This window comes from Lactuca sativa, chromosome 9 (genome assembly GCF_002870075.4).
Source record: "Lactuca sativa cultivar Salinas chromosome 9, Lsat_Salinas_v11, whole genome shotgun sequence".
NCBI classification, from domain to species: domain Eukaryota; kingdom Viridiplantae; phylum Streptophyta; class Magnoliopsida; order Asterales; family Asteraceae; genus Lactuca; species Lactuca sativa.
This window is the reverse complement of record NC_056631.2, coordinates 221,913,603-221,938,633: the sequence shown is the minus strand read 5'-3', so window position 1 is coordinate 221,938,633 and position 25,031 is coordinate 221,913,603. Positions and strand designations below refer to the sequence as shown.

The following is a 25,031-nucleotide window of genomic DNA, read 5'->3' as shown; positions in this document are numbered from 1 at the left end:
TAGGGTGACCTCCTCTTTGTTCATGTGGTAGGTCATCCTAAATTGATTGTACATCGGAGGCAAAGAGTGAAGCACCATGTCGATCGCCAAGTCTTCCCCAAAGTCAACATTTAACTTGCGAAGGCGGTCGACATACCTTTGCATCTTTTGCAGGTGCACAGTAAGATTTTCTCCATGACCCATCTTAGCGGAAATCATGTTAGTGAAAATCTCATAACGCTCTTGTCTTGCGTTTTGGTGGTATCTCTCCAATAATTCTTGATGCATCTCGTACGGGTACATGTCCTCGTAGGACTTTTGGAATTCGGAGTTCATGGTGGCTATCATGATGCAATGTACCTTCGTTGCATCTCGCTCATGAGTTTCAAAAGCGGTAATTTCAGCCGGAGTAGCGATTTCAGGGTTGATTTTCTCGAGATTCTCATCGAGGACATACTCCTTATCCTCATAGCGAGCAATGGTGTGAATGTATCTTATCCATTTGCTAAAGTTCGTTCCATCGAAGGTGACCTTTTGGCAAAGGCTCATCAACATGAAAGAACTAGCAGCAGCGTTGTTTGCGTTCGACATCTACAAATAGAAAGGACAAAGATAGATTAGAATATGAATCCCTAATTATCACCCAATAAGAAAAATTAGGGCTAGGATCCAACAACAACATTTACATATTAGAAAAGGGATGTCGTAATCTAACATGAAAATAAATTGAAGGTAAGTGAATGACGATTCACTAATTCTCCACCATAAAAACTAACTATAAGTCCTAAATGTATTGAGAATTCCTAGGTTTGGATGAGATTCATTGAAACTATTCAATGGCATGTTTAAATCTCGATATGCCCCTCTCGTTTGTGACTGGGATACCGAGGATCACAAAGCGGGTGTGAATTACCATGCAAATTCACATGGTGCCTTCATTGTAACGATCACCTATTCGATGTGCCGGTAAACCACACACGCTCCATCGAACTATGATAAACAATGAATCACCCTTTGCCACCTTTGCTTAGAACCAATTAGTGTGCCGGTAAACCACACACGCTCCACTAACTTCTTAGCAAGGGTGCAGAGTGTAATTGCATGGGATTGCATCAATTCACTTTTCCTAAAGTAACTAAGATTGGGAAATTTTAAAAATGTGTAGTTACTTTGTATTACTTATTATACTTTTTATGAGAGGATGAGGTTGCCCTATCCTACCCGTTCGGCTAACGACCCTCCACCGATTAAGCAAGCGGTGGGTGTGAATGTACACCCATTAAGCGCCATTTTATAGGCCGCAACCTTATACCCACCTTATAGATCGGCTTCGTGAATGAGGCCTACTAACGGTAAGACTAGCATTTTAGTTATACATGTATATATATTATTCTTGTAGTATTATATTAGTATAGGGTTGTATTTTAAACCTTTTAAAATCTAGGGTTTGAAATTTAAATTGTCTAAATTAAAACTTTTAATCTCAAAATATAAATTTCAAAACTTGAGGACAAGTTTTAAACATTTAAAACATGGACGATCAAATAACAAATAATTTCAATTAACAATTAATTTCCTAATTATCTATATTTGATTTATTCAAGATTTCTTTCAAGATAATTACCAAAATAATCAAAATAATTAATTAATTATCATATAAGGAAATTAAATATTTTATTAGTTGATAAATATCTTTAATTAGATCAAGATAATAGTCATATATATCAAAAAATAGGATAAGGGTTGATCTAATATCATTAAGGTAAGTTTCCATAAGATAATCATGAAGAAATCCCGAATCTGGCCATTCCTGACGCTTGGACTCGCCGAGTGCACCAAGGGACTCGCCGAGTCAAACCAACTCGCCGAGTCCATGACTCAGAAACACAAAATCGAATTTTGCAGTTAAGTTTCAAACAAACAAGCAACAATTTAATGAAAACCAAGCTAGTCTCTGATACCACTGATGGGTTTTAGCCATAAGAACTTTCCTATGTGCGCATACAAAACCCTAATGCTTGGATCTAGACTTTCTAATTAAACATGCTTTGAATCCAAGACTTCTAATGACTATTTAGGTATAAGAACAATGTTAAAAAAGATCTAGAATCATACATTTGAATCCCTTGTTTGATCTTGTTGTCTTGGAGCTTCTAGAGTCACAATTGTCACTCCTCTAATGGCTTACAAGCACCAAATAGCAAGGAGGATGATTTGGAAGAGAGGAGAGGGGAGGAAATCGGCCAGGGGTTCTCTACTTTAGATGAAGTGCCGATTTCCCTATGCCATAAGGTCTATTTATACTTGTAGACTCCTTAAGGGTTACAGCATAAACCCTAATTGGATAATCTTCTCTTAAAGCAATCCAAATCCATTCCTTAGATAACCTTTTGGACGATTTGAAGCTATCCCTAGCTTCTAGAATCCGTCCAATCCCTATCTAATATGGATTTACAGTCTAAAGTTTAACTATCAAACAATTGACAGTTTATACCCTCTTATTTAATTAATCTCTTTAAGTCACCAAATTAATTCCAATTAATTCTATGACTTATATTAATCAAATAACAATATTATTATTCTTTATATTATTCTCATAATATATTAATAATATTTATTCTCTCTTAATAAATCATCCTATCAAGTTGTTATGGTGAAGGCAACCCAAAAGGACCATCCACAACCAGGTCAAATACTTGCCTAATATAGTTGCAGCCTTAGACACTATTCCAACAAAAACATAGTGTAAGTCCCAAATTTGCTTGATGTATCAATCAGATCCAATTGATGGTGTGGACTCCCAATCAATTGGATGATGCAAGATAAACTGGAGAAGAACGAGAAGAATAATAATATGATGAATATTGATGAATCTTCAATGTTTATATGATTAGAATGATACTCCGACATACAAGATCCAAAAACACATACTAGTTCTCTCTTTCACTTTCTCTCTCGAGCACATTATATGAATGAATGCTCCACTCTAGCCGTACACTCTTATGACTCCACTAACACCATATATATATATATATATATATATATATATATATATATATATATATATATATATATATATATATATATATATATATATATATATATATATATATATATATATATATATATATATATATGGACCTAAGGCCAAGCCCAAAAAACAAGGCCTTGACAAAAAACCCATTGTTTGACCGAAAACAGGTTCACGGCCGTGAACACCCATACAACCATAAACACTAGTGTAGCAACAAAAAATTTCAAATTTTTTTTTCCATTTTCCAAACACAATAAAACACATATCGCATTTTACCAAATGCCTCAAGTATCAAATATCAGTACATTTTTCAAAAATCATTTTTCACAAATCCATGATCCAAAATAAATATACCCCCAGCTCAGATGTGTGTGTACAATCAAGTCGGTGCCTTCCCGCGATCCTCGGAAGTACTTGAAACACATAACACATAACACGATAAGCATGAAGCTTGGTAAGTTCCCAAAAATGCCATGCACAAATAATTATCCAATCGAGGCTATAGCTCTTTAAAACCCGCCGGTCAATGTGTCTTAGTGAGACCCTCCAGTTCCATAGCTCGTTGCACCCTCTGGTCTAATCTAACTGAGGATCCTCTGGTCTCATAGCTCATTGAACCCTCCGGTCCGGTCTATGTATCACATAATATAACATATAGCACATATTATACAGAAGAAGCATGACTCAAGTAAGTACATATGTCCCTCTGGTCACACATAATTACCACTCTAGGTAAAGTATAGTGAGAAAACTCACCTTGTAGCTAGTAAGTAATAGATACGTACTCGGAAATCTTAAACTAGCCTCCGCCTAACACATTAGATAAACATCTCTAATCAATACCCCACTCTTACTTAATTACACCACAAGTTCTCTTATTCTCTTTCTAACCCTTGGGATGGGTAAAAGACTAGTTTACCCCTTCATGGTCTCAAATGCTTATAATTGACCCATCCTCAAAGTCAACAGAAGTAGATACGAGTCAACAGTCAAAGTTGACCTGACTTGCCGAGTGCACTCATGTGACTCGCCGAGTCCACTTGTATCCTCAATGGTCTTGCTAAGGTTTGACTCAGCTCGTTGAGCTGACCCCCAACTCGATGAGTTAGCACTGGGTCAAGAACACTGGGACAAACCCGATCCGACTCGTCGAGTCATCTCATCGACTCGGCAGGTTTACCCAATCGGGTTCCATATTTGGGCACCTGAGAGCAGATCCGCATCTCCAACCTCTAGATCTAGCCTCCTAATGTCCAAAAGTCACATAAAGTTCGATCATGATGGCCATGTATGGCATATATTGCTCTATATGCCATAAACATTCCATTAATGATTCCAAAACGCAAAACTATTCAGTTGATCAACTATTACTCTGAACTTTTAGACTCTCTAGACCTCACAAGGTCAATATCTGAAGTCTAGACTCAAAAAGGGGCTTGATGCATCCATAGCCTCATCAAGAAGGTGTTACAAGCCCTAAATCTCAAGAGCATGAGATTTAACCATCGTACAAGAAAGGTAAAAGCTTTTTATCGTGATCTGAAGCTTGAGATGAAGAAGAAGCAGATCTACTGGCCCTCCCTTCTTGCTCTTTGATGAACCTTCCTTCCTCTTCAAGGAAATGAGCCAAAATGATCACAAGATTAGCTATCCTCACCACTCAAGCTCACTATGGATGTTAGGGTTTCTCTCAAGGGTAAAAGGGTAGTGGTGAGACGAAATGGAGGCTATAAGTGTCCTTAAATAGGCTGCAAGCCTGATAATTTAAGGTTTCCTTCAGCAGCGCTGACTCGGCGAGTAGGCTCACAGACTCGTCGAGCCAGCTCATTAATCCATGTCACCAATTGCGACTCTACTCGACGAGTTAAGGCACCAACTCATCGAGTTACTCAACAAACCTCACAAATAATTAAATAAAATAATATACCTGGGAATCCGGATGTTACAATTCTCCCCCACTAGAATCAGACTCCCCCCTCGAAGTCATGCTCCGCAAATAATTCTGGATGTTGCTCCCACATCTTTGACTCCGACTCCTAAGTCAAATCGGACCCTCTTCAATGCTGCCACTTAACCTGAACCAGGAGAACTTCCGTGTTTCTTAGAACCTTTACCTTTCGACCCAAGATCGTGATCGACCTCTCAATATAATTCATGCTCGCATCTACCTGAATGTCCTCCAGTGGTACCCCTGCCGTCTAATCAGCTACACGCTACATCGACTGGGACACGTGGAAAGTGTTATGGATCTAACTCAACTCCGTAGGTAGCTCTAACTGGTATGCTACTCTACCCATTCTGGCGGTCACTCTAAAAGGACCGATGTATCGGGGTCCCAGATTACTCCGCTTCCTGAATCGGATCACCCCTTTCCATGGGGATTCCTTTAGGAGCACAAAATATCTGACCTGAAATTCTAGCTCGGATCGTCGCCTGTCCACATAACTCTTCTGGCGACTCTGTGCCGTCAGTAACCTCTTTCTGACCTGTTGAATCTGCTCGGTCGTTTTCAGCACTATCTCTGTGCCACCCATCACTCTTTGTCCCACCTCTCCCAAGAAAATGGGTGTTCGACACCTTCTCCCATACAGAAGCTCAAAGGGAGGCATACCAATACTCGAATGATAACTGTTTTTGTAGGAAAACTCAGCCAGTGGTATGTAGGTGTCCCAACTTCCTCCAAAGTCCATGAAACATGCACACAACATGTCCTCAAGCGTCTGAATCTTCCACTCACTTTGCCCGTCTGTGTGTGGGTGATACGCAGTACTGAAATGCAAGCACGTGCCCAACTCCTCATGAAACTTCTTCGAAATCCTGGAAGTAAAACACATGTCTCAATCCGACACTATCGAGACCGGCACTCCATGTCGCGCTACCACTTCCCTTACAAAGATCACAACCAATCTCTCCGTAGAAGCGCTCTCACTAATAGCAAGGAACCGAGCACCCTTCGTCAGTCGGTCCACAATCACACAAATCACATCAACTCCTCGCGCAGTCATCGACAACTTGGTGATAAAGTCCATCAAGATCTTTTCCCACTTCCACTGGCGAATCTCAAGAGGCTGCAATGGACCATGTGGACACTGGTCCTTTGCCTTGACCTGATGGCAGGTCAAGCACCTCTCAACTACCCAAGCAACATCCCTCTTCATACAGGGCCACCAATAGTCTATCTTCAGGTCTAAATACATCTTAGTGGCCCCGGGATCGATTGAGAACCTCGATATATGCGCCTCATCCATCAGTATACGCTGAGCTTTGCCCGTATAGGGCACCCAGATCCGCCCTCGGAAAGTCATAAGATACTTTAGGCTCATGTGGTCCGTGTATATGGTACACCGAACCCCATACAAATAGTGGTGTTAGATCTTGAGAGTGAACACCACCACCCCAAGCTCTAGATCGTGGGTGGGATATCTCATTTCATGAGGCTTCAACTGCGTCGATACGTATGCTATAGTTTACTCAGGTAAGGAAGTTAGGGAAGATCCAACTATGCAGAAACCTCCACTTTGTTCTCTTCAACCTGAAAAAGAAGCATCTTGTTACATGTTGCCAAAAGGTTAAAAGGTAAAAAAAAAGTGTTAACAAAAAATTGAGAACCAATAGGATCGATGACTACACAACATTGCAATGCATAATAACAAAGTGATTTAATAGAGTTTTAACTTAATTCTACACTATACATTATTTAATTATAACTGTGAGTTTTTATTTACAAAAATGAAAGATTAAACATAATAAAAAAAACTCATTGTTTTTGTTGACAAGACTCCAAAGCTCAAGTAACTGAAATTCACCTCATATTTGGAACCCTTCAAAGGACACATGTATTTGGTGTGGAAAATAGACTTGAAAAGTCATACTTGACACTGGAAAGTCATACTTATTTGCAGCCCAAGCTTACTGTGATAGTCAACTCAAAGCTTTACAAGAAAGGTTATTCTCTTATCCAACAAATACCAAACCTACTTAAACTCTACAATCATTTTTTTTCTCTGATCTCCAAATTTAATGGTTTTCTAGAGACTTATTTGAGTGGATTGAGCTTGAACCCATGAAACTATAGCACTGAATTCTATTCATGGACCATGTTAGTTAATTTATATATATATATATATATATATATATATATATATATATATATATATATATATATATATATATATATATATATTCTAACAAAGGTTTGTCTCTGATGCTTGGTTTTGCTATTTTATGATAGGACAACTATGGTGGACATCAGGCTAAGTTAGATCAAACAGACGATATCACAAATGATGAGCCTCAAATGGAATTAGTCTCCAGCTAGAATATAGCAGAAAACCTCCCCAAGGAGACTCAGGTCATATAATTTACAGTTTTACCCTTTCTATGTATTATTATACATAACTGTCATCTGATACCAGTTAGATTCTTTTCCAATACCTTAATCGGACATAGGGTACGTAAACTTAAGTAGTGTCCAACGATGTCAGGTGAGCCCAAGGTCGTCAGCAATGAGAAGTAACCTAAAGGAGGAGAGTTTGTCGGAAAGGCAAAATGAGGTGAGGCGAGGTCGTAGAGCAGATCGATTGTAGAGAGTGTAGTGACTAAGTAAGTGTTTTGAGTTTTGTTCGAAAAATCCCTAGAATATTAGTAGTACTTGCGATTGTTGTAACAAGAGACGTGCATTTCACTAAAATTATAAAGCGATAGTTATAGAGGACGCGCGTTTAAGATAAAGTCCCCTTCGTGTTTTTAATTTTTTTCTTGAGACAGTAATTTAAGAGCATGCAATAATGCGTGACCTAAATCCTTAAATTTTTTTGGAGATATGACACTATTTTAAGGTAACTCTCTTTTGCATATCATAAATCAATGCATGTCATGGTTTACGTGTCATTAAAGGCATGCATTCTAGTAGTGAATGTTTTTATTTTTTAAAATCATTTATTAATGATATATCATTTTACATTAAGAAACTTTTAAGGTTAAAAGTAACACAAATAAGGATCTTCCGAAAGAATATATCTGCATTATTAGCAATTTGAAAAGACCCAAAATTCTTGGATTATACTATTATGGAATCTAGAAGTTTTTGAGAGTTTTATGTATATTAGATGACTAACTTGTGGATTTAACAATAGATAGACAACTAGTATTTTTACACCTAACGAATGTGTTTATTGGGAATGAAATAAACAAAATCCATAATCATTCCTTTATGAAGGTCATGTCGTTGGCTTTAGCATCAACATCCAAGGAAGTTGAAACCATTTCCTTAAATTGGAATAGTGAAACAATGATACAGTTCTGGTGTGGTACCAAAGACCGCCTCCATGGTTAGACCCTTTAGTGACACAACTTAGCGACAGTATCTTGATTGTGGTTATACATGTGCATGGAATTCCTCACCCCCTAGTTCCAATGATACATATTTTCTTACTGTTTGACTTATTCTTTCCCCTGTTAGTTTATGCTGCACGTTTATATGGTTTATGTTAACCATGTTGAATTATTCCTATTTTCTAGTATTAGTGGTCTTGTTTATTTTACTATTTAAGAAACCATGTATTTGCATTTGAGGAGAAGAGAAAGTAGTGTTATTTGAGTCTAATTGTTGTCTTTATTCTTGGGAGACTATCCATCTCGAATTAGCTCTATCTTCGAGATTGACCATCTCAAATCAGTTCATATCGATTGGTGTTTTCATTCCCGATCTTGTAATGACTCCCCACCACCATTCTCCACTGGCAGATCAGTCTTTTGCCTCCATAGCCGATCAATTCGCTCAACTTGTTGCTATAACTATCGCCAACAACAACTGCCTCGATGCCATCATTGCCAAGCTAACTGAGATCACTGAAATCCTTGCTACCATATTGATCAAAAAGCATAAATATGGAGGTTATCACATCACAATCGTTGTCACCATCACTGCCAACACCACTACCGACATCCCCATCACAACCGTTGAGGCTAACAATGCCGACATCTCCACCGTTATCACTGTTGACACCCCTACCTTCACCAATCCAGTTGAAGATACAACTGTCGTTGCCCCCATCACCAAAGGAACCGCCACTACAACCGCCATTGACAACTACTTATGAACATATCCGACATCTCAAGCTATTTTTCCGTCTATTCGACCAACGATTTCCCACCCTCTTTACTCTCAATGTTTGCTTGCGCGACCTTGAGGACGAGGTCATATTTAAGGGCAAAGGAATTGAAGCAGTTTGGGTGTGGTACCCAAGACCGCCTCCATGGTCAGAACCTTTGGTGATACAACTTAGCGACAGTATCCTGATTGTGGTTATACATGTGCATGGAATTCCTCAACACCCCCCTCCCCCCACCCACCCACACACACACGTTCCAATGATACATATTTTCTTATTGTTTGACTTATTCTTTCCCCTATTGGTTTATGCTGCACGTTTATATGGTTTATGTTAACCATGTTGCATTATTCCTATTTTCTAGTATTAGTGGTCTTGTTTATTTTACTATTTAGAAACCATGTATTTCCATTTGAGGAGAAGAGAAAGTAGTGTTATTTGAGTCAAATTGTTGTCTTTATTCTTGGGAGACTAGCCATCTCGAATTGGTTCTATCTTGGAGATTGACCATCTTGAATCGGTTTATATCAAACAAAATAGTCTAGGGCATACAAAATATTTATAACCGGAAATTAAGAATTTTATTCTCTGACATACCTACATAAAACCATCAATATCTATTGGCATAATAATTATTGTGTGTATATATAGAAACTTAAAAAAAAAAAAAATTAGCAGATATCCCTTCACTAAAGGATTCGATGTGACATAATATTTTGGACAAGAGATGGGCGAATGTAGGTTTAAGAACCATTTTAGTAGAGTTGGCAGTAATGGAAACCTGACCTTTACTTAGACTTGAATATATTTTAAAAGCATGGCGTGGTAATAAAAAGTGACCAAAAACAACTTGGACATTAGTTTAATGTCCTAGACTAATGAGTAATACTTTAAAAGTGATTTATGTACTCTAAATAAAGCATTTTTTTGTAATTAAAGGAGCTTCACATATGTACAAACAGTAGACACAAGAGTGTTACTGCTTGAGAAAAAGTTACTATATTGTTTTTTTTATGTGTCTATGAAAATTAGTCAAGCACATGACCATAAAAATGGCGCTTGTTCATGACCTTTGAGTGATATCACATGTGTTTTATCTCATGCAGTCTAATTCAATGAATCATGGCTCAAATGCTTCGTGCAACTGATCTGACGATCGTGCGGATTTGGAACGGATCGATCTTTATCCAAACCCCTTTTACAAATTTAAAAATCTGATTTACACCCGCTTCGTAACCTCCAGGGTTTGATATAATCAAACTCATACCCTTATCAATTGAATCAACAGATATTCAAATCCACTCCGTGACCTATATGTTGTTTGAATAATCAAATACAGTTTTCTTAAATCTTAAATAACATTTATTATATAAAAAATTTTTGATTTAGAAAATAGATTACATAGTTGAGGATTTTCAATTGGAATTAAAATCATTATTGTAATAAGTTGATTGCATTGATATAGAATAGTAATTTTTTTTCCGGTTGATAAATGAATTTATTGAATTATAAATGAAATTTGTGATTGTTTGATGAAATATAAATGAAATTTTTGGTAAAAGATTGAAAGTCTAGAAATCAAGTCTTCGAGCTATATGTAAAAACAGTTTAGTCTTTGGCATTCTCTTTGGACTTTTGAGTGAAATTAAAAGTAAACTTTAGGCAGTATAAAATATCAATGTATAATTCTAAAATTTATATAGGGCGGGTTATAAACGGAACGGATCAGTGATATTCCATACCTGACCCTTTTAATAACAGGGATATCGGGTTCAGATCGTTAACCGGTAAACGAATAAAAAATCAGGCTCCAAACTCATATAATTGATAAGGGTTTGGATCGGATTATAGTCAAAACCCACTTTATTGTGAGCCTAAATGCAACCATAATTTTGATTGGCTATTTTAGATGTATACACTAAGTCAAAATTTAAAGGGAAAACTACATTAACCTATACATGTTTTGTGGCATGATAGTGATATAGAATCTAGGTGGGCAATGGTTTGTCCCATATAGGCAGATGAACGAAATATCAAAAACTAAGTGCAAACGCTTGTCAAATACTTGGATGAGTATTTGGAAGAAAACAGTTAATTGGTGGGGGGAAAGTACGTAGTTGCTTGACTATTCAATTAATTTTGGTTACTACAAGGCACTTATTTCTAAATCCTTTAATATTTTTATCCAGAAAGTTAACTACCTGTTAGTTGATCATTATAGTTAACTCAGGTTCTTAACCCCGAAGTTGGTTTTTATGTTTGTTGTCTTTGTCTTGCTTTTTGCCTTCTTAATTTTTCTTAAAAAATATTCTGCTATTCTAAAAAAGCATTTTCTGGTTAAAAGCGGTTAGTACGTGTTCATGGAAGTTTTATGTAATTTTCACCTCTTCCTGTTGTAAAAAGACTAAAGAGATGTCATTTGGTCCATTTTATATGGATCACTGTATGTTTTTCGATCATTAGAAAAATGCTAAAGGTTGATAGGATTGTTGCCCAGAACATTTGATCTCGAGGAGGTCCCCTTCGAGAGGATCTTGGCCTTTAAATTATCAATGACATCGTGGTTGTTAATAACCTTAAGGATAATATGCATACAAGTCCTCATTTTTTGTTTCTTATTTATTTAGTACGTATATTTTTAACAAGGACCTAGCAAATAATTGTTCAAAAAGACGAGGCATGCAATGGGACCGTAATTCATCCAGGCTATACGACTGGTTTAATTAACCATTTTGTAGGAGTGTTGGCGACGTCAAAGGAGATTTATGGACATGAAAAAGAAAGTCATGTCAATATCGTTAACATTTGGGGTTTCAATTGACATGTGGCGATCAATCGATCATGCCGTGGGGATAACAATACTATTCCTTGCGTATACTTTGAGTTGCTAGCTATTAAAGATGGAAAATTTGACATCGGTACCTTATGTGTTGCTTTAATTATCTTATTCTTATTAATACATTTAAAAAAATAGTCTCAATCCTTCGAATGTGATAGTATATTTTTATAAGAAGCATAAATATATCCTCTGGTCTGTATGATACAAGTACAGTCTGTTTACAAAGTAAACGGTAAAAGATTTCTTCTGGGTATTAAATATTAATGTGGTATAAAAGAAGTAAACTCGGTTATGTTAGCATAGGTAACTCTTGTATGAATAGGGCTATATTAAAGAAAGATCACGATAACCTTACAAACAACCCAAAAGGCCAATCTCAAAAGTGAAAGTCAAAGCATAATGTCGAATTATCAAGATGCAAAAAAAATATGTAAAGAAAGATTGAATTGAGTGGTGTTCTCCCTAGCACCACTGAAGTTGACGAGCAAAAGGCAACGAATAATTGATCCATCAACACCACTATATCTTCTGATTTTAGACGAAGAAAACTATTCATGACATAAGAGATGTCGACACAATCTTTAGACTTAAGAGCAGCCATCCAATTCGTATAAAAACTACCGTTTTTCATGGGAGGCAAAATCACTTTCCTTACGGAATTACAATGATTTCTACAAAGTAGGAGAAAATTTAATTTCTTCTGTTCAAATAAATACTAAAAAAATAAAAGCACATAGAAATACATTTGGTATTGTTGTTTCTAGATGCATCTTACCTTCACCTTTTAATTCCCATACTACAGATTAGAGGTGGCGTGGTTTTTATTTATTTATTTATTCTTTTTTATTTTTTTGATTTAAAAAAAATTCTAGACGGGTGCTTTTACCTAAGATTAGCTTCAATACATAATCATTATCATCATGTTAAAATCAATAGTAAGGATCGTTAGATCAATAGCAAATGAAATAGTTATAGATTTAGGGCGTGTTTGCCAAAACTAACTGGTAGCGGGTAGTTTGTAGCGTTTTGTTAAACGTTACATGAAGTAACATTTAGATTTTGAACGTTTTGATTAAACTAAACGCTAGAAGCTTGTAGTACCAAACGAGGTTTTTTGTTTTAAACGGAGCGTTTTGTCAAACGCTAAAAGTTAGAAGCTCTCAAACGCTCCGTGCCGAACACGCTCTTAGACATTTGACACACGTATCCATCTAATTATACCTAAATATTCATTTTGTTTTTATATTAATCTTTTTTTTTATCATGTTTTTTATCTAAAAAAGAAACCGAATATACCGAAACTCATATTTGTTTATCCTATTTCTATAGAATCTATATTGACATGAAAAATAAATTTTCATTTAGAAAAAAAAAACTCAATTCATTTTGTTGTTTTTTTTTTTTTCCAATATTTAGGTTTATTTCTTATGCAAATAAATAAATAAATAAAATATACCAAACTTTCAACACCAATATAAAAAAATCATATTTATCTTTTCGGATTCAAACGGTGAATTTAAAATATAAATATTTCAGTTTTTAGTATTAACAAAGTGAATCTGACTTACAATTTAAACTCTTTGACAATTCACAAATTAATCTAGTACAATTTACATGTGAATCAAAATATATTTCTTTGTAATTCTATAATATTAACGTTTTGATTACCTATAAATTTGTCTTTTATTGATCAATATTGATCTCTATTTACAGATGAGGAAAAATCATGAATAGTGGTATATTTAGTTTTTTTTTAATAAAAACCATGGCTTAAAGAAATAAAAATTGAAATCAAATTGAGTTTTCTGTATAGTCTATGTTGGTCCAATGTATAAATCTACAACCCTTCTTTTGGTAGTTGATCATTTGTATTTTGGCGCTTTCAATTGGTTTCTTGGTTTTTTTTATTAATAATGGTTATATATATATATATATATATATATATATATATATATATATATATATATATATATATATATATATATATATATATATATATGTGTGTGTGTGTGTGTGTGTGTGTGAAAGAGAACTTGAGAACTAAATATCAACCACTAGATTAAAAACGGATGGTTAGTATCAGTGAGTATATTAAAAACATGAAGTTACATACATCCGATCACAAGAGACGAAGATGCATTAACATCAATACACAAACAACAGTCTTCTCCTACCTTATTCTTATGCATGTTTTAGACAAATCATTCACTCGTACCATTTAAACGAAAAAAAGGCTAAAGAAACCCTCATTTATGCTCCATTTTGTTCAAGATCTGTAGACAAAAACGTATTGGATATGTTAATTTTCAAATGAGGTAAGAAAACTATACGTTAATTATAGTTATAAGCTAATTTTGATTTGAATTTTCGAAAAAAGTGCATCAAAAACACTTTCGAAATGATATCCAACTTGTTGAGAATGAAAAATAAGCTCAAATCTCTTGATAGACTATAACATTGAAGCTATTAACGCATAACAATGTTTAAAAACAAACATAATATCATATGATTTTTTATTTGTGTTGTTGAACTTAACTAGGTATTCGTCAGGCATCTTCGATTTTATGATGTTTTTGTTTTGACCTCAAAAACTATAGTTTAGGTTTTTTTTATCGATTTACTCAAATATTAAACATTAGGTGTGAAACCTACGTATTACATGACTTTATTTAAAAGAAAAAGTAAATAAAAAATTGTAAATATTTGAGAAGTTTGAATTTATAAGAAATGTGAGAATATATATTGAATTATAAAAATTAAAATGTTTTTTTTTCTCTTTTAAATTTAAACAAATAAATTAGGTAAATAAATAAATTAATTAATGAATCTTTAATTTAGTAAGTTTAAAATTAGAAGGAAAGTTCATTAATTAAATTGATATGCATTTATTATTGCATTTAAATAAATTGCATGTTGAATAAAAATTAATTTAAAATAACCACAAAATTGTATGTGGCAAAATAAATGAGAATGTGACATGTGGCAAAAAGATCTTTATTTATTAGGGAGGATTAAATTTTTGTGTTCTATAGTTGAGGTTGATATTCATTGGAGACAAAATAGAATAAAACATTGTCATTAACGGATGTTGATTGTTTTATAAGAGGATGTTGTAATCACATAAAAGTGTATTAGTTCTCTCATGAATTGTAACATCCCAAAACCTGACCATAAAGTTCTTGAAAATCAGAGAGTAGTTTTTACAAGAAGGTTTTATTCTTAATCATTAACAAATCATAAAATCATCTTTTCACTTCACACCATCATAATGATATTAAAAATATGGATGTTAAGTCTTGTTTGAAAATCATATCGTAACATTAAATGGATAAACTATATTGTTGGATTAGTGTCTAAGCCCGTAACCATATTTGGTAAGTACTTGACCCAATTGTGCATGGTCCTTTTGGGTTGCCTTCACCAAAGCAACTTGACTGGAGAAATGATAGAGAAAGAGGTTATTATGATTTATTAATATATTATAAAAATAATATATTAAATGAGAAATCATATTTATTTAGTTGACATTAGTTAAGAATTAATTAAGAATTAATTTTGTGATTAAAAGAAGTTAACTAAACTAGGGGCTGAATTGTAATTATGTGATAGTTGCAAAGTAGGGTAATGGATGCCCTATGGATAGGGTGGACGAATTCAAGGAGATAATGCCCTAGACTTCATCCATGATAAGGTTTCTAGGGTTATCCTTTGGACTGCTTGGTGGGCAAGTAATCAAATAAGGATAAGGACAGAAACCCTAATCCCTACACCTATATAAAGACCCATTGGCTTAGGAAAATCGGCCACTTGATCCTAGAATCTCCTAGAGCCGATTTTCTACCTCTCCCATCTCTCTCTCTCTCTCTCTCTCTCTCTCTCTCTTGCCTCTCCATTTTCCCTTGGTGTTTGTGAGCCATTAGAGGTACTACACTTGTGGTACTTGCTTTCAAAGACAAGAAGATTGAAGATTTGAGTTGTTATTACGATATAACAACAAGAGGTATGTAATCCCTTCTACTATCTAAATTTCGAAATAGATAGGAGCATGCTAGGGTTCTTCATGTGTTCATAATGTTGTGTATCTAATAGTGAAAGCATAGATACAAATTAGGGTTGCATGCACACATAACATTGTTTGTATAAAACCCATCAGTGGTATCAGAACCAAATTTTTTGTTTTCAATTAGAATTATACAATTGTATGAATTTGACACTTTAGGGTTTATAGCCAATAAAGCCTAGGAGGTAAGGATTTCGAAATTAAGGTTCTTGAACCCTGTTTTTCGAAAAATTGATATCGGTTTCCAAACCCTTTTCTTAGCCCTCAAGATTTAGAAATCTAGGGTTTGCAAACCCTAGGGTTTTTCGAAATATGCCTCATCCCCAAGATAAGATCCTAATTTTTAGGGATTTGGATAATCCCATATCTTGTAATTATCTTTTAATGGTTTAAATATGGTAATTAAAGATTTTGAATTATCCCATCCCTTATTTTCGAAATTTAGGGGATTAGGTTAAATTAATAGCTTAATTTAAAAGATAATCCTTCTAGATTTGATAATTTAAATTATTTGTTTAATTTAAGGATAATTATTAAATCAAGAGTTTTAATATTTAAAATTTTAAAATTTAAAAGTTTTAAATTTCGAAAATTTTAAAATTGAAATTAAAAACCTAGTATTTTTAAATGTTTAAAATACACCATATACTATTATATTATTACAAGATTAATATATATATATATATATATATATATATATATATATATATATATATATATATATATATATATATATATATATAACACTAAAATGCTAGTCTTACCGTTAGTAGGCCTCATTCACGAAACCAATCTATAAGGGGGTATAAGGTTATGGCCTATAAAATGGTCATTTAATGGGTGTCCACTCTCACCCACCGCTTCTTTGATTGGTGGAGGGTCATTAGCCGAACGGGTAGGATAGGGAAAACCCTTCCTCATTAAAAGTATAATGAATTATACAAGTAACTAAATGTTTTTTCAACAATTCTCAATCTTAGTTACTTTAGGAAAAGTGAATTGATGCAATCCAATGAAATTACACTTTGTACCCTTGCTAAGAAGTTAGTGGAGCGTGTGTGGTTAACCGGCATACTAATTGGTTCTAACCAAAGGTGGCAAAGTGTGACTCATTGTTTTTCATAGTTCGATGGAGCGTGTGTGGTTAACCGACACATCGAATAGGTGACTGTAACAATGAGGGCACCATGTATTTGCATGGTTATTCACATCCGCTTTGTGATCCTTGGCATCCCAGTCACAAACTAGAGGGGCATATCGAGATTTAAACATGTCATTGAAAAGTTCAAAGAATCTCAAAGGAATCTAGTAATTTTCAATACATTTAAAACTTAAGTCTTTTATGTTTTTCATGGTGGAGAATTAGTGAATCGTCATTCACATACCTTCAAATTATTTTCATGTTAGATTACGACATCCTTTTTCTAATGTGTAAATAATGTTGTTGGATCCTAGACCTAATTTCTTATTTTGGGTGTTTAATTAGGGATTCATTTCTAATCAACTTCTTTCTTTTCTGTTTCAGATGTTGAACTCAAACAACAACAATGCTTCCGGCTCGAACTCCTCCGGCTCTCACTCATTAATTTGTAGGGGAGAGTGATCTTTGATGGATCCAATTTCATTGATTGGATCCGTAACATCGAATGGTCACTCGTTATGAGGACAAAGAGTATGGCCTCGATAAGGAGCTGAAGTAGGTGAACATCAACACTGCTACTCCTAAAGAAATCGCTGCCTTTGAGGCCCATGAGCGTGATTGTAATGTCCCAAAATATAACCCAAAAATTTTTGTTTTCATATTACTAAAAAATCAAATCCTCGGATATCATATATAATAAAATCATGAAACGAGTAACTCAAATGTCATAGTATTGCGTCAAAACAAAGTAAAATTAATCATAACAATATTCAAAATTAACTCGCAGGATAAACTGAAGTTGTGGTGTGTGCGATGCCATCAACCCGAACTTTTCCCTTTGCTAGCGGAAGTACCTGAAACCAAAACTAAAACTGTAACCACGAAGCTTAGTGAGCTCCCCCAAAGTACCACATACCATACAATAACACACAAACAACTATTGGGCCTTGCCCACTACATCAGACCGAAGTCCGGAAACTGCATCAAACCGAAGTCCAGAACTAACCAGGGCCTTGCCCTTTGCATCAGACCGCGGTTCGGAACTAACTGGGACCGTGTCCCCTGTATCGGACCGAAGTCCGGAAATAACTGCATCGGACCGAAATCCGGAACTGACTGGAACCATGTCCCCTTGATGTGTGCAAACTCACTTAGTTTTAAACCTACTTTTAACTATAAAATAAACATACAAAGGCAGTGGACCTATCAATTGCGGTATAGTTAAATAAGTAGGGTATCGAACACAGGGAACGGTCAATGAAAACTAAAAACTAATTCTATCTAAATTAATTAATAAGTAGGGCGTTTTCTCTAGTTTTACAAGACTAGAAAACTTACTAACTATTACTTAATCTAAAACTTAGAAAAACAAAGAATTAACTAGATTCAATAATGGGAAGGAACTTCTGTTTAGTTCAACTCAATTGATCCTATGGTTGATTTCAAGGTAATAGTGCAATGGATTAACTCTTTTATTGGCTACCGATTCAAGTAATTTTATTCGCGTTCACTACACTAATTCTTAGCAAATAAACTAACTTAAACAGTGGCCACTTGTCTAATTTAATTAAATTCACTAGATTAATTATTCGGGTTAATTTAGACTTGCAATAGTTAACTAATTTGGTCTTTTAATTAACTTCTTGTTGATGGTCATCACACAAGCTCACACATGAATTTACTCAATTTTCTTATTAATTCTAGTTTCATGTTCATTAATCCTAGACAAATGGCAAAGTGGTCACATAACATATGAGGTTGATAATCAATAGATGTTCATGCTAATCAATTACCTTCCTATTAACAGAAAATTAATTATCATTCACACACAACGTTATTTATCAAGTTAAAATAACAAAAATCAGCAACTTTAAATTAATCCTACCAATAATAAAACCATAGTTTCAATTTTGTATCCCCAAATAGAAGTTTAAGAGTTTTAGCTCATGATTGAAGTAAATAACAGCAAACAAACAGATTCTAATTGTTTAACCATAATGAAAAACAAAAGATTAAGTAGAATGATGAAATTTGCCTCAAATCTCCTTCAGAATTGGATTCTAGCTTATAACTTCGTCCTCTGGGTTTTTCTAACTCTTTAATCGCAGCTAACTTCTTCTAACTCGTTCCAGAATTCTTCCCCATCGTTCTGAGAAGTTATCTTTATATATATGAATCGACTTGTCGAGTCAGGTTCCGACTCGTCGAGTCCATCTCTCAGTCCCCTTATGCGATAAGTCTCTGGGTCTCCGAGTCTTTATCTTCTCGAATATTTTTTTGGACTCGCCGAGTAGGTGTTATTTTTAGTGTTTTTCTTCTTTGTTCCATTCTCGAGCTCTCAACCGCTTCTCCTGCTTCCTTTTGCTTCCGAGCTTCACTTTTGGACTAAAAACATAATTCAAACACTTTTAAGTACCTTTTGTCCATGAAATGCAATAATTTAACTAATAAATGAATAAAAATCTAAACTTAATATGAACTAAATATGCACATATCAAAATACCCCACACTTGACTTTTCCTTGCCGCAAAGCAAAACTGAATTTTAAAACATTAGAATCACATATGACAACTCCAATCTAACCCAACGATTATGACAAGACCGCAACGCATGCATTTATGTCTAAATTTTTCCTAATAACCTCCCATACTCCAAATACTCACAATCCTCATAAACATTCGCCCACTCACCTCGAACTATGCTCATTTTATGCATCCCTCCGAATCCATCCGTAGAAAACCTCTTACCCTCAAGGTATTTTTAGTTGAGCAACCCAAGCATACATAATCTAGAATTACAATTTATGATACCACTATGGAGCTCTTTTGAATTCTTCACTTCCTTGATAATTTGATCTTTGATTTCTTTGAATTCACCACCTTTATTGTTTGACTTTTGGTATCTTCAACTTTTTGAATTTCTTCGAATTTTGATCCTTTGATCTTCACTTTATTTGCTCCAAAATTCTTCAAACTTTTCTTGCAATTCTCTCTTTTTTTTTTTACATGTACCTCACTTTTTTCACTCAAAAACCTACATGCTTAAGCAGGGGCGCTCAACCTCAACCTTTATTGGCTAACGATAATAATTTTCCTGGATACATTTCAGGTTTAGGCTGCTAACCATATTGCATCCCTCAAGCTGAGCAAGGTCGTGTTTTTGTCCCATGATTTCACTGGAATAAGGAAGCCACAAATGCACTAGAACGTGTATAGGCTCAACTAAACATTTGGGTTTTCATGCAATTATCAACATAAATCTAACATGGAATCCTAATTTGCTTTTACCAAAATTTTCTAAATTAAGTCCTAAGTTATATTTTTGGTACGCAACAATTTTTTTTTAAATTAGCCCTAAATTAAGATTCTAAATTTTCTAATATGTGACCAACCCCCTACCCCACACTTATTTTATGCAATGCCCTCATTACATATTATGCAAAAAATAAAAATGCAAATATAGAGAGAATTGGAACAAACTCCCCTGGGGTAGCAGTCGATAGGTTGATACTCTTTTCTTCATCTCCATCTTCACTTGACTTTAAACATGGGAACAACTCATCCATGTATTGGGCATCAAATCTCGTGTGGCAGCTCCAAATAGGCAAGGAAAATAGTGTAAGATCTTCAAGAATCGATATGGAAGAAAATATGGTCAAGTGGTACACTTAACAACATCAAATCAGCAGTCCTTTTGGTATAAAAATGAATGACTAATCAAGTTATATATGCGACCCGTCGAGTAAAAGCACGGCCAGGTTCGAATACGGGAGAATACAAGGTGACTCGTCGAGTCAATTTAGTGCACTCGACGAGTAGGCCGCTGGACGAAAAAAATGGCATTCTGCATTGGTTCTAGCTTCTAATAAATCTTCAAAATTTCTCATCACTTCTAGACTCACTAGCTCATGTCCCTAGGGACAGGACTCAACACTTTGATTCTAACGCCGCCCTTTCTTGACTCTCTCTTTTACTCTTTATAACTCTCTTTCCTCTACAACTCTAAACCCTTCTATGCAAGCATTCCTAATCCAATTCTGAAAATCATCAAGGCAATCAAACATCAAGCAATAAAAGTAAAAGTATTAACAAATTCCAAAACACACCAAATAGAAACAAAAACAAAATAAAAATTGTTCAATAAAAACATAAAGAACTAATCCTCCTCCTCATCGTCATGATCATGCACAACTCCACTTCCACTAGCGCCACTCCTTGCATTGATCACCTCATCCCAAGACGGAATATACGGGAAGTTACCACCATCGATATGCGGGATATTAAAGTGGTCAAAAAGTCGAATGTGGGATTGATTGCTAAAGTTGATACCCCGCGCCATTTGATCTTGCAATCGCCTCATCTCAACATTGTACCAATCCATTGGTACTTCATCATTGTCTACCGGAATCACCGGCGGTTCCTCCTCTACATCTCGCTCTTGCCTCGATCGGACCCTCCTTCCCGGCGCCTCGGGACCAACAACAGGATCATCATGCAGGATAGCATAATGACCACCACCGATTCCTCAATAATCCTAGCCCTCCTAAAAAGAATGGGATTGAATGGAGGGGTAGGAATCATCGTCATCAAATTCCACGCGCGACGGGTCATCAACCCAAACGAGTTGGCAAGCCCTGTGACAAACATGCCACCATTTATCTTCGATGTCTTACGATCTTTGACCGCACCCTCCGCCAAATATGAAGCCAAACACCAAGGAAAAAGTGTCCTGTGTGATAATGCTCCATATGTAAAAAACATCAAGGTTAGAAACCTTGTCATCATCCTTTCGTTGGTTAATAGTGGTGGAGATAAGGCGATGAATAAGACGGTGTGTAGGCGACCGAATGCTTCCCTCCTGGGCTGACTTCAGAATGTACACTTTGTTTGCGATCGTGTTCCACCAACCCGTGCTCGTTACACCATCGGGGAACACTTTGTGAGAGCGTTCTATAAAGGCGCGGAAAATAGCAGTCGAGACCACCGGCCGGTCATAAATACCCATCTGACAAGCAAGATCAACAACGGAGCACTGATGAAACTCGCCCCCAAGGCAAAAACTGACACTCATTGGGTGATAGCAATCATCTCCCCCATGAAAAGATACCGTGGAGAAAAATTCCAGGCAAAGCTCCCGGTACACCGGCTCTTGAATACGAAAGACCCGACTCCACCCATCGCAAACTATCGTCTCCCCCTCGTAAGCAAACTCCTTTAAAAGATAAGGAGCCAACTCTTCTTCATAACGCACACTTTGCAACCAACCCCAATTAATTCTGTTGGGCACGTAAATTTCTTTCTTTCTGACTTCAGCTAATTTCTTCTTCCATCTCGTCATGGTTGAAGCGGATTCGATTTGAGGGAAATTCAACCAAAGAAAGTCTCCTTGGCGTCCACTGGAACCTTGACTTCAGTGAAACATTTTCCCTGTAACACAAAGAACACCAAACCCAGAAAAACACAGAAAATCATTAAAATAAGTCACATCTGGGTTCCCGACTGGACTCGTCGAGTCCATGAACGACTCGGCGAGTCGCAAGAACTGTGCGAGTCAGTCGGCGAGTTTGTCAAAATTCAACCACTAAATCTCAAAATTACTTCAAGGGTTTTGTCCAGGGACATGTCTATAAGGTATTAGGGAAAGAATAATCATCCAAAACAACATAATTCATGAAAAAACAAAACCCTAAAAATTCATTATAACTAAAAATCGGGTATTCTATGAAATTACTACCATAGATCATCTAAAAATCATTGCTTTATTGGAAATTAGGAAGAAATTCAGTACATTTTATGATAGAAATCGATAATCTTGAAGAAAAATTGAAGAAGATGATGAATGCTTGAGAGAAAGAGTTGGGAGGGAGGCACACGGCGATTGAAGTGTGAGAAAAACTGATTTCATTAGGGTTAAAACCCTAGTTACCGGTTGTAAAAGTAATTTCAATTTTTTTTTTTTCTGTAAATAAAACTGACTCGGCGAGTCTGGTCGCGATCTTTAAAACTATATGGAATATGAATCGACTCGTCGAGTCATAGTCAGACTCGGCAAGTCTTCTACAAACAATTCAGAAAATTAAATCATTTTGCCATTTATTTAGAAAAGAAAATTTATTCCACCCCACACTTAGTCCATACGCACTCTCAAGCAGACATGTCTGATGAATTGGAACATTAAAATTCTAAAAATGAAAAATTAAACAAAAATTAAAGAGATAAAAGAAAGCAAACTCTAAATAACGGGCTGCCTCCCGCCAAGCGCTTCTTTTTAAGGAGTCGTTAGCTGGACTCCTTCCCATCTACGTCTCGTCATCTTCCAGCATCGGGAATGCACGCCTAATTTTTTGTGGTTTGTACTTTGTCTTGTAAGCGTGAATCTTCTTTTTGTAAGCCCGTTTTAATTCCTCTCTCTTCTTTTTTACAGCATCATCCTCAGCTGCTTGGGATTCCCTTCTCCTCTTTTTCTTTTTCACCCCATTCTTTTTTACCTTCTCTTGCACCTCCTTTTCCTCAAACTTAATCACTTCATATTTTGTGAAAATTCGTGCTCTAGGTTTGGTAATGAAAGGTTGATCAGCATTAACTCTCCTATCCATTGCCTTCTCCTCTTTTTCTGTGCTTACTTCATCTTCAAGCGGAATTGCATCAAGACAGGCTATATGGACGTGTTGAACTTCCGTTTCCATTTCTCCTTCTGCTGTTTGTTCTCCTAAAGAATGAGGAAAAATATCCAAGTCCAGCATATGTAGAGAACTAGCAACAAGCAGATCTAAGTCGTCCATGTTGTTGGCAATTTCGACTGGACTCGTCGAGTCCAGTAAAGTGACTCGGCGAGTCAGATCGTATTTCACCAATTCCGCTGTGTTTTCCGAGTCGGCTCCTTCCAGTAGCTTTTCTATCTCCTCCAAGTCCTTGTTAACATCTCCATCCTCTCCAAAATGTAGCAAAAACTTGCTTGGATCTTCTTCTTGCAAAAGTGCAAGTTCTTTTTGTAGTATCTCATCATCTAAACCGATAAATGAGATCTCTTCTTTCCTTCCTCTTCTTGCTTGGCTTCTGGTACAACTCTAAATATTGTTGACTCGTTTCCTACCCTTAACGTTAGTGTAGACTCACATACATCAATTAAAGCACAAGCGGTGTTTAAAAATGACCTCCCCAAAATAATCGGAATTTCGGGGTCTTCTTCCATATTAAGCACCACAAAGTCTACTGGAAATATGAACTTGTCGACTTTAATAAGAAGATCCTCACAAACGCCTCGTGGATGAATTGTTGTCTTGTCTGCCAAATGGATCTTCATGTTTACCGGCCTTGGCTCCGGTAAATTCAGCTTCTTAAAGAAAGAGAAAGGCATCAAGTTGATGCTTACACCCGAGTCGGTCAACGCTTGAGTGACAAATGCATTTCCAAACTGGCACGGAATTATGATACTCCCCGGATCGCCCTTCTTTTCGGGTAGCTCACTCAATATTATCTCCACGACTTCAACTAAATCCTTCCTAGCAGCAAAGAGACCTTTTAGTAAGTTGAAGTACTTGGGTGTTTTGAGCATCGTTTCTACAAATGGAACATTGACTTGTAGGGCCTTAACATGCTCCATAAAAGCTCTATAAGCTTCAACTTTTTCCACAGGCATGGCTTCGATTGGGAATGGCAAATGGGGATTATATGGCTTTAAGGGAATGACAGTTTTGTCATTAATGCATGGACTCGTTGAGTCCATTAGATGGACTCGGCGAGTCTGGTCAGGCTTAACTAGAGCCGACTCTTCTGCCTTTTATGTCTTCCTATTGGAGATCCTCTGTGCATGTGTGAACATTTCTTCATTGCTGGAAGTCACTGCACTCACATTATCCATTCTCG

General features: G+C 35.8%; 1 protein-coding gene across 1 annotated transcript; it reads right to left on the bottom strand.

Moving 5' to 3' along the window:
* Positions 1-24,171: 24,171 nt before the first annotated feature.
* Positions 24,172-24,804, bottom strand: LOC128129286 (uncharacterized). Its single transcript, XM_052767905.1, has one exon. It carries the CDS (start codon positions 24,802-24,804, stop codon positions 24,172-24,174), a length of 633 nt encoding a protein of 210 aa, XP_052623865.1.
* Between the last annotated feature and the right edge of the window lie 227 nt (positions 24,805-25,031).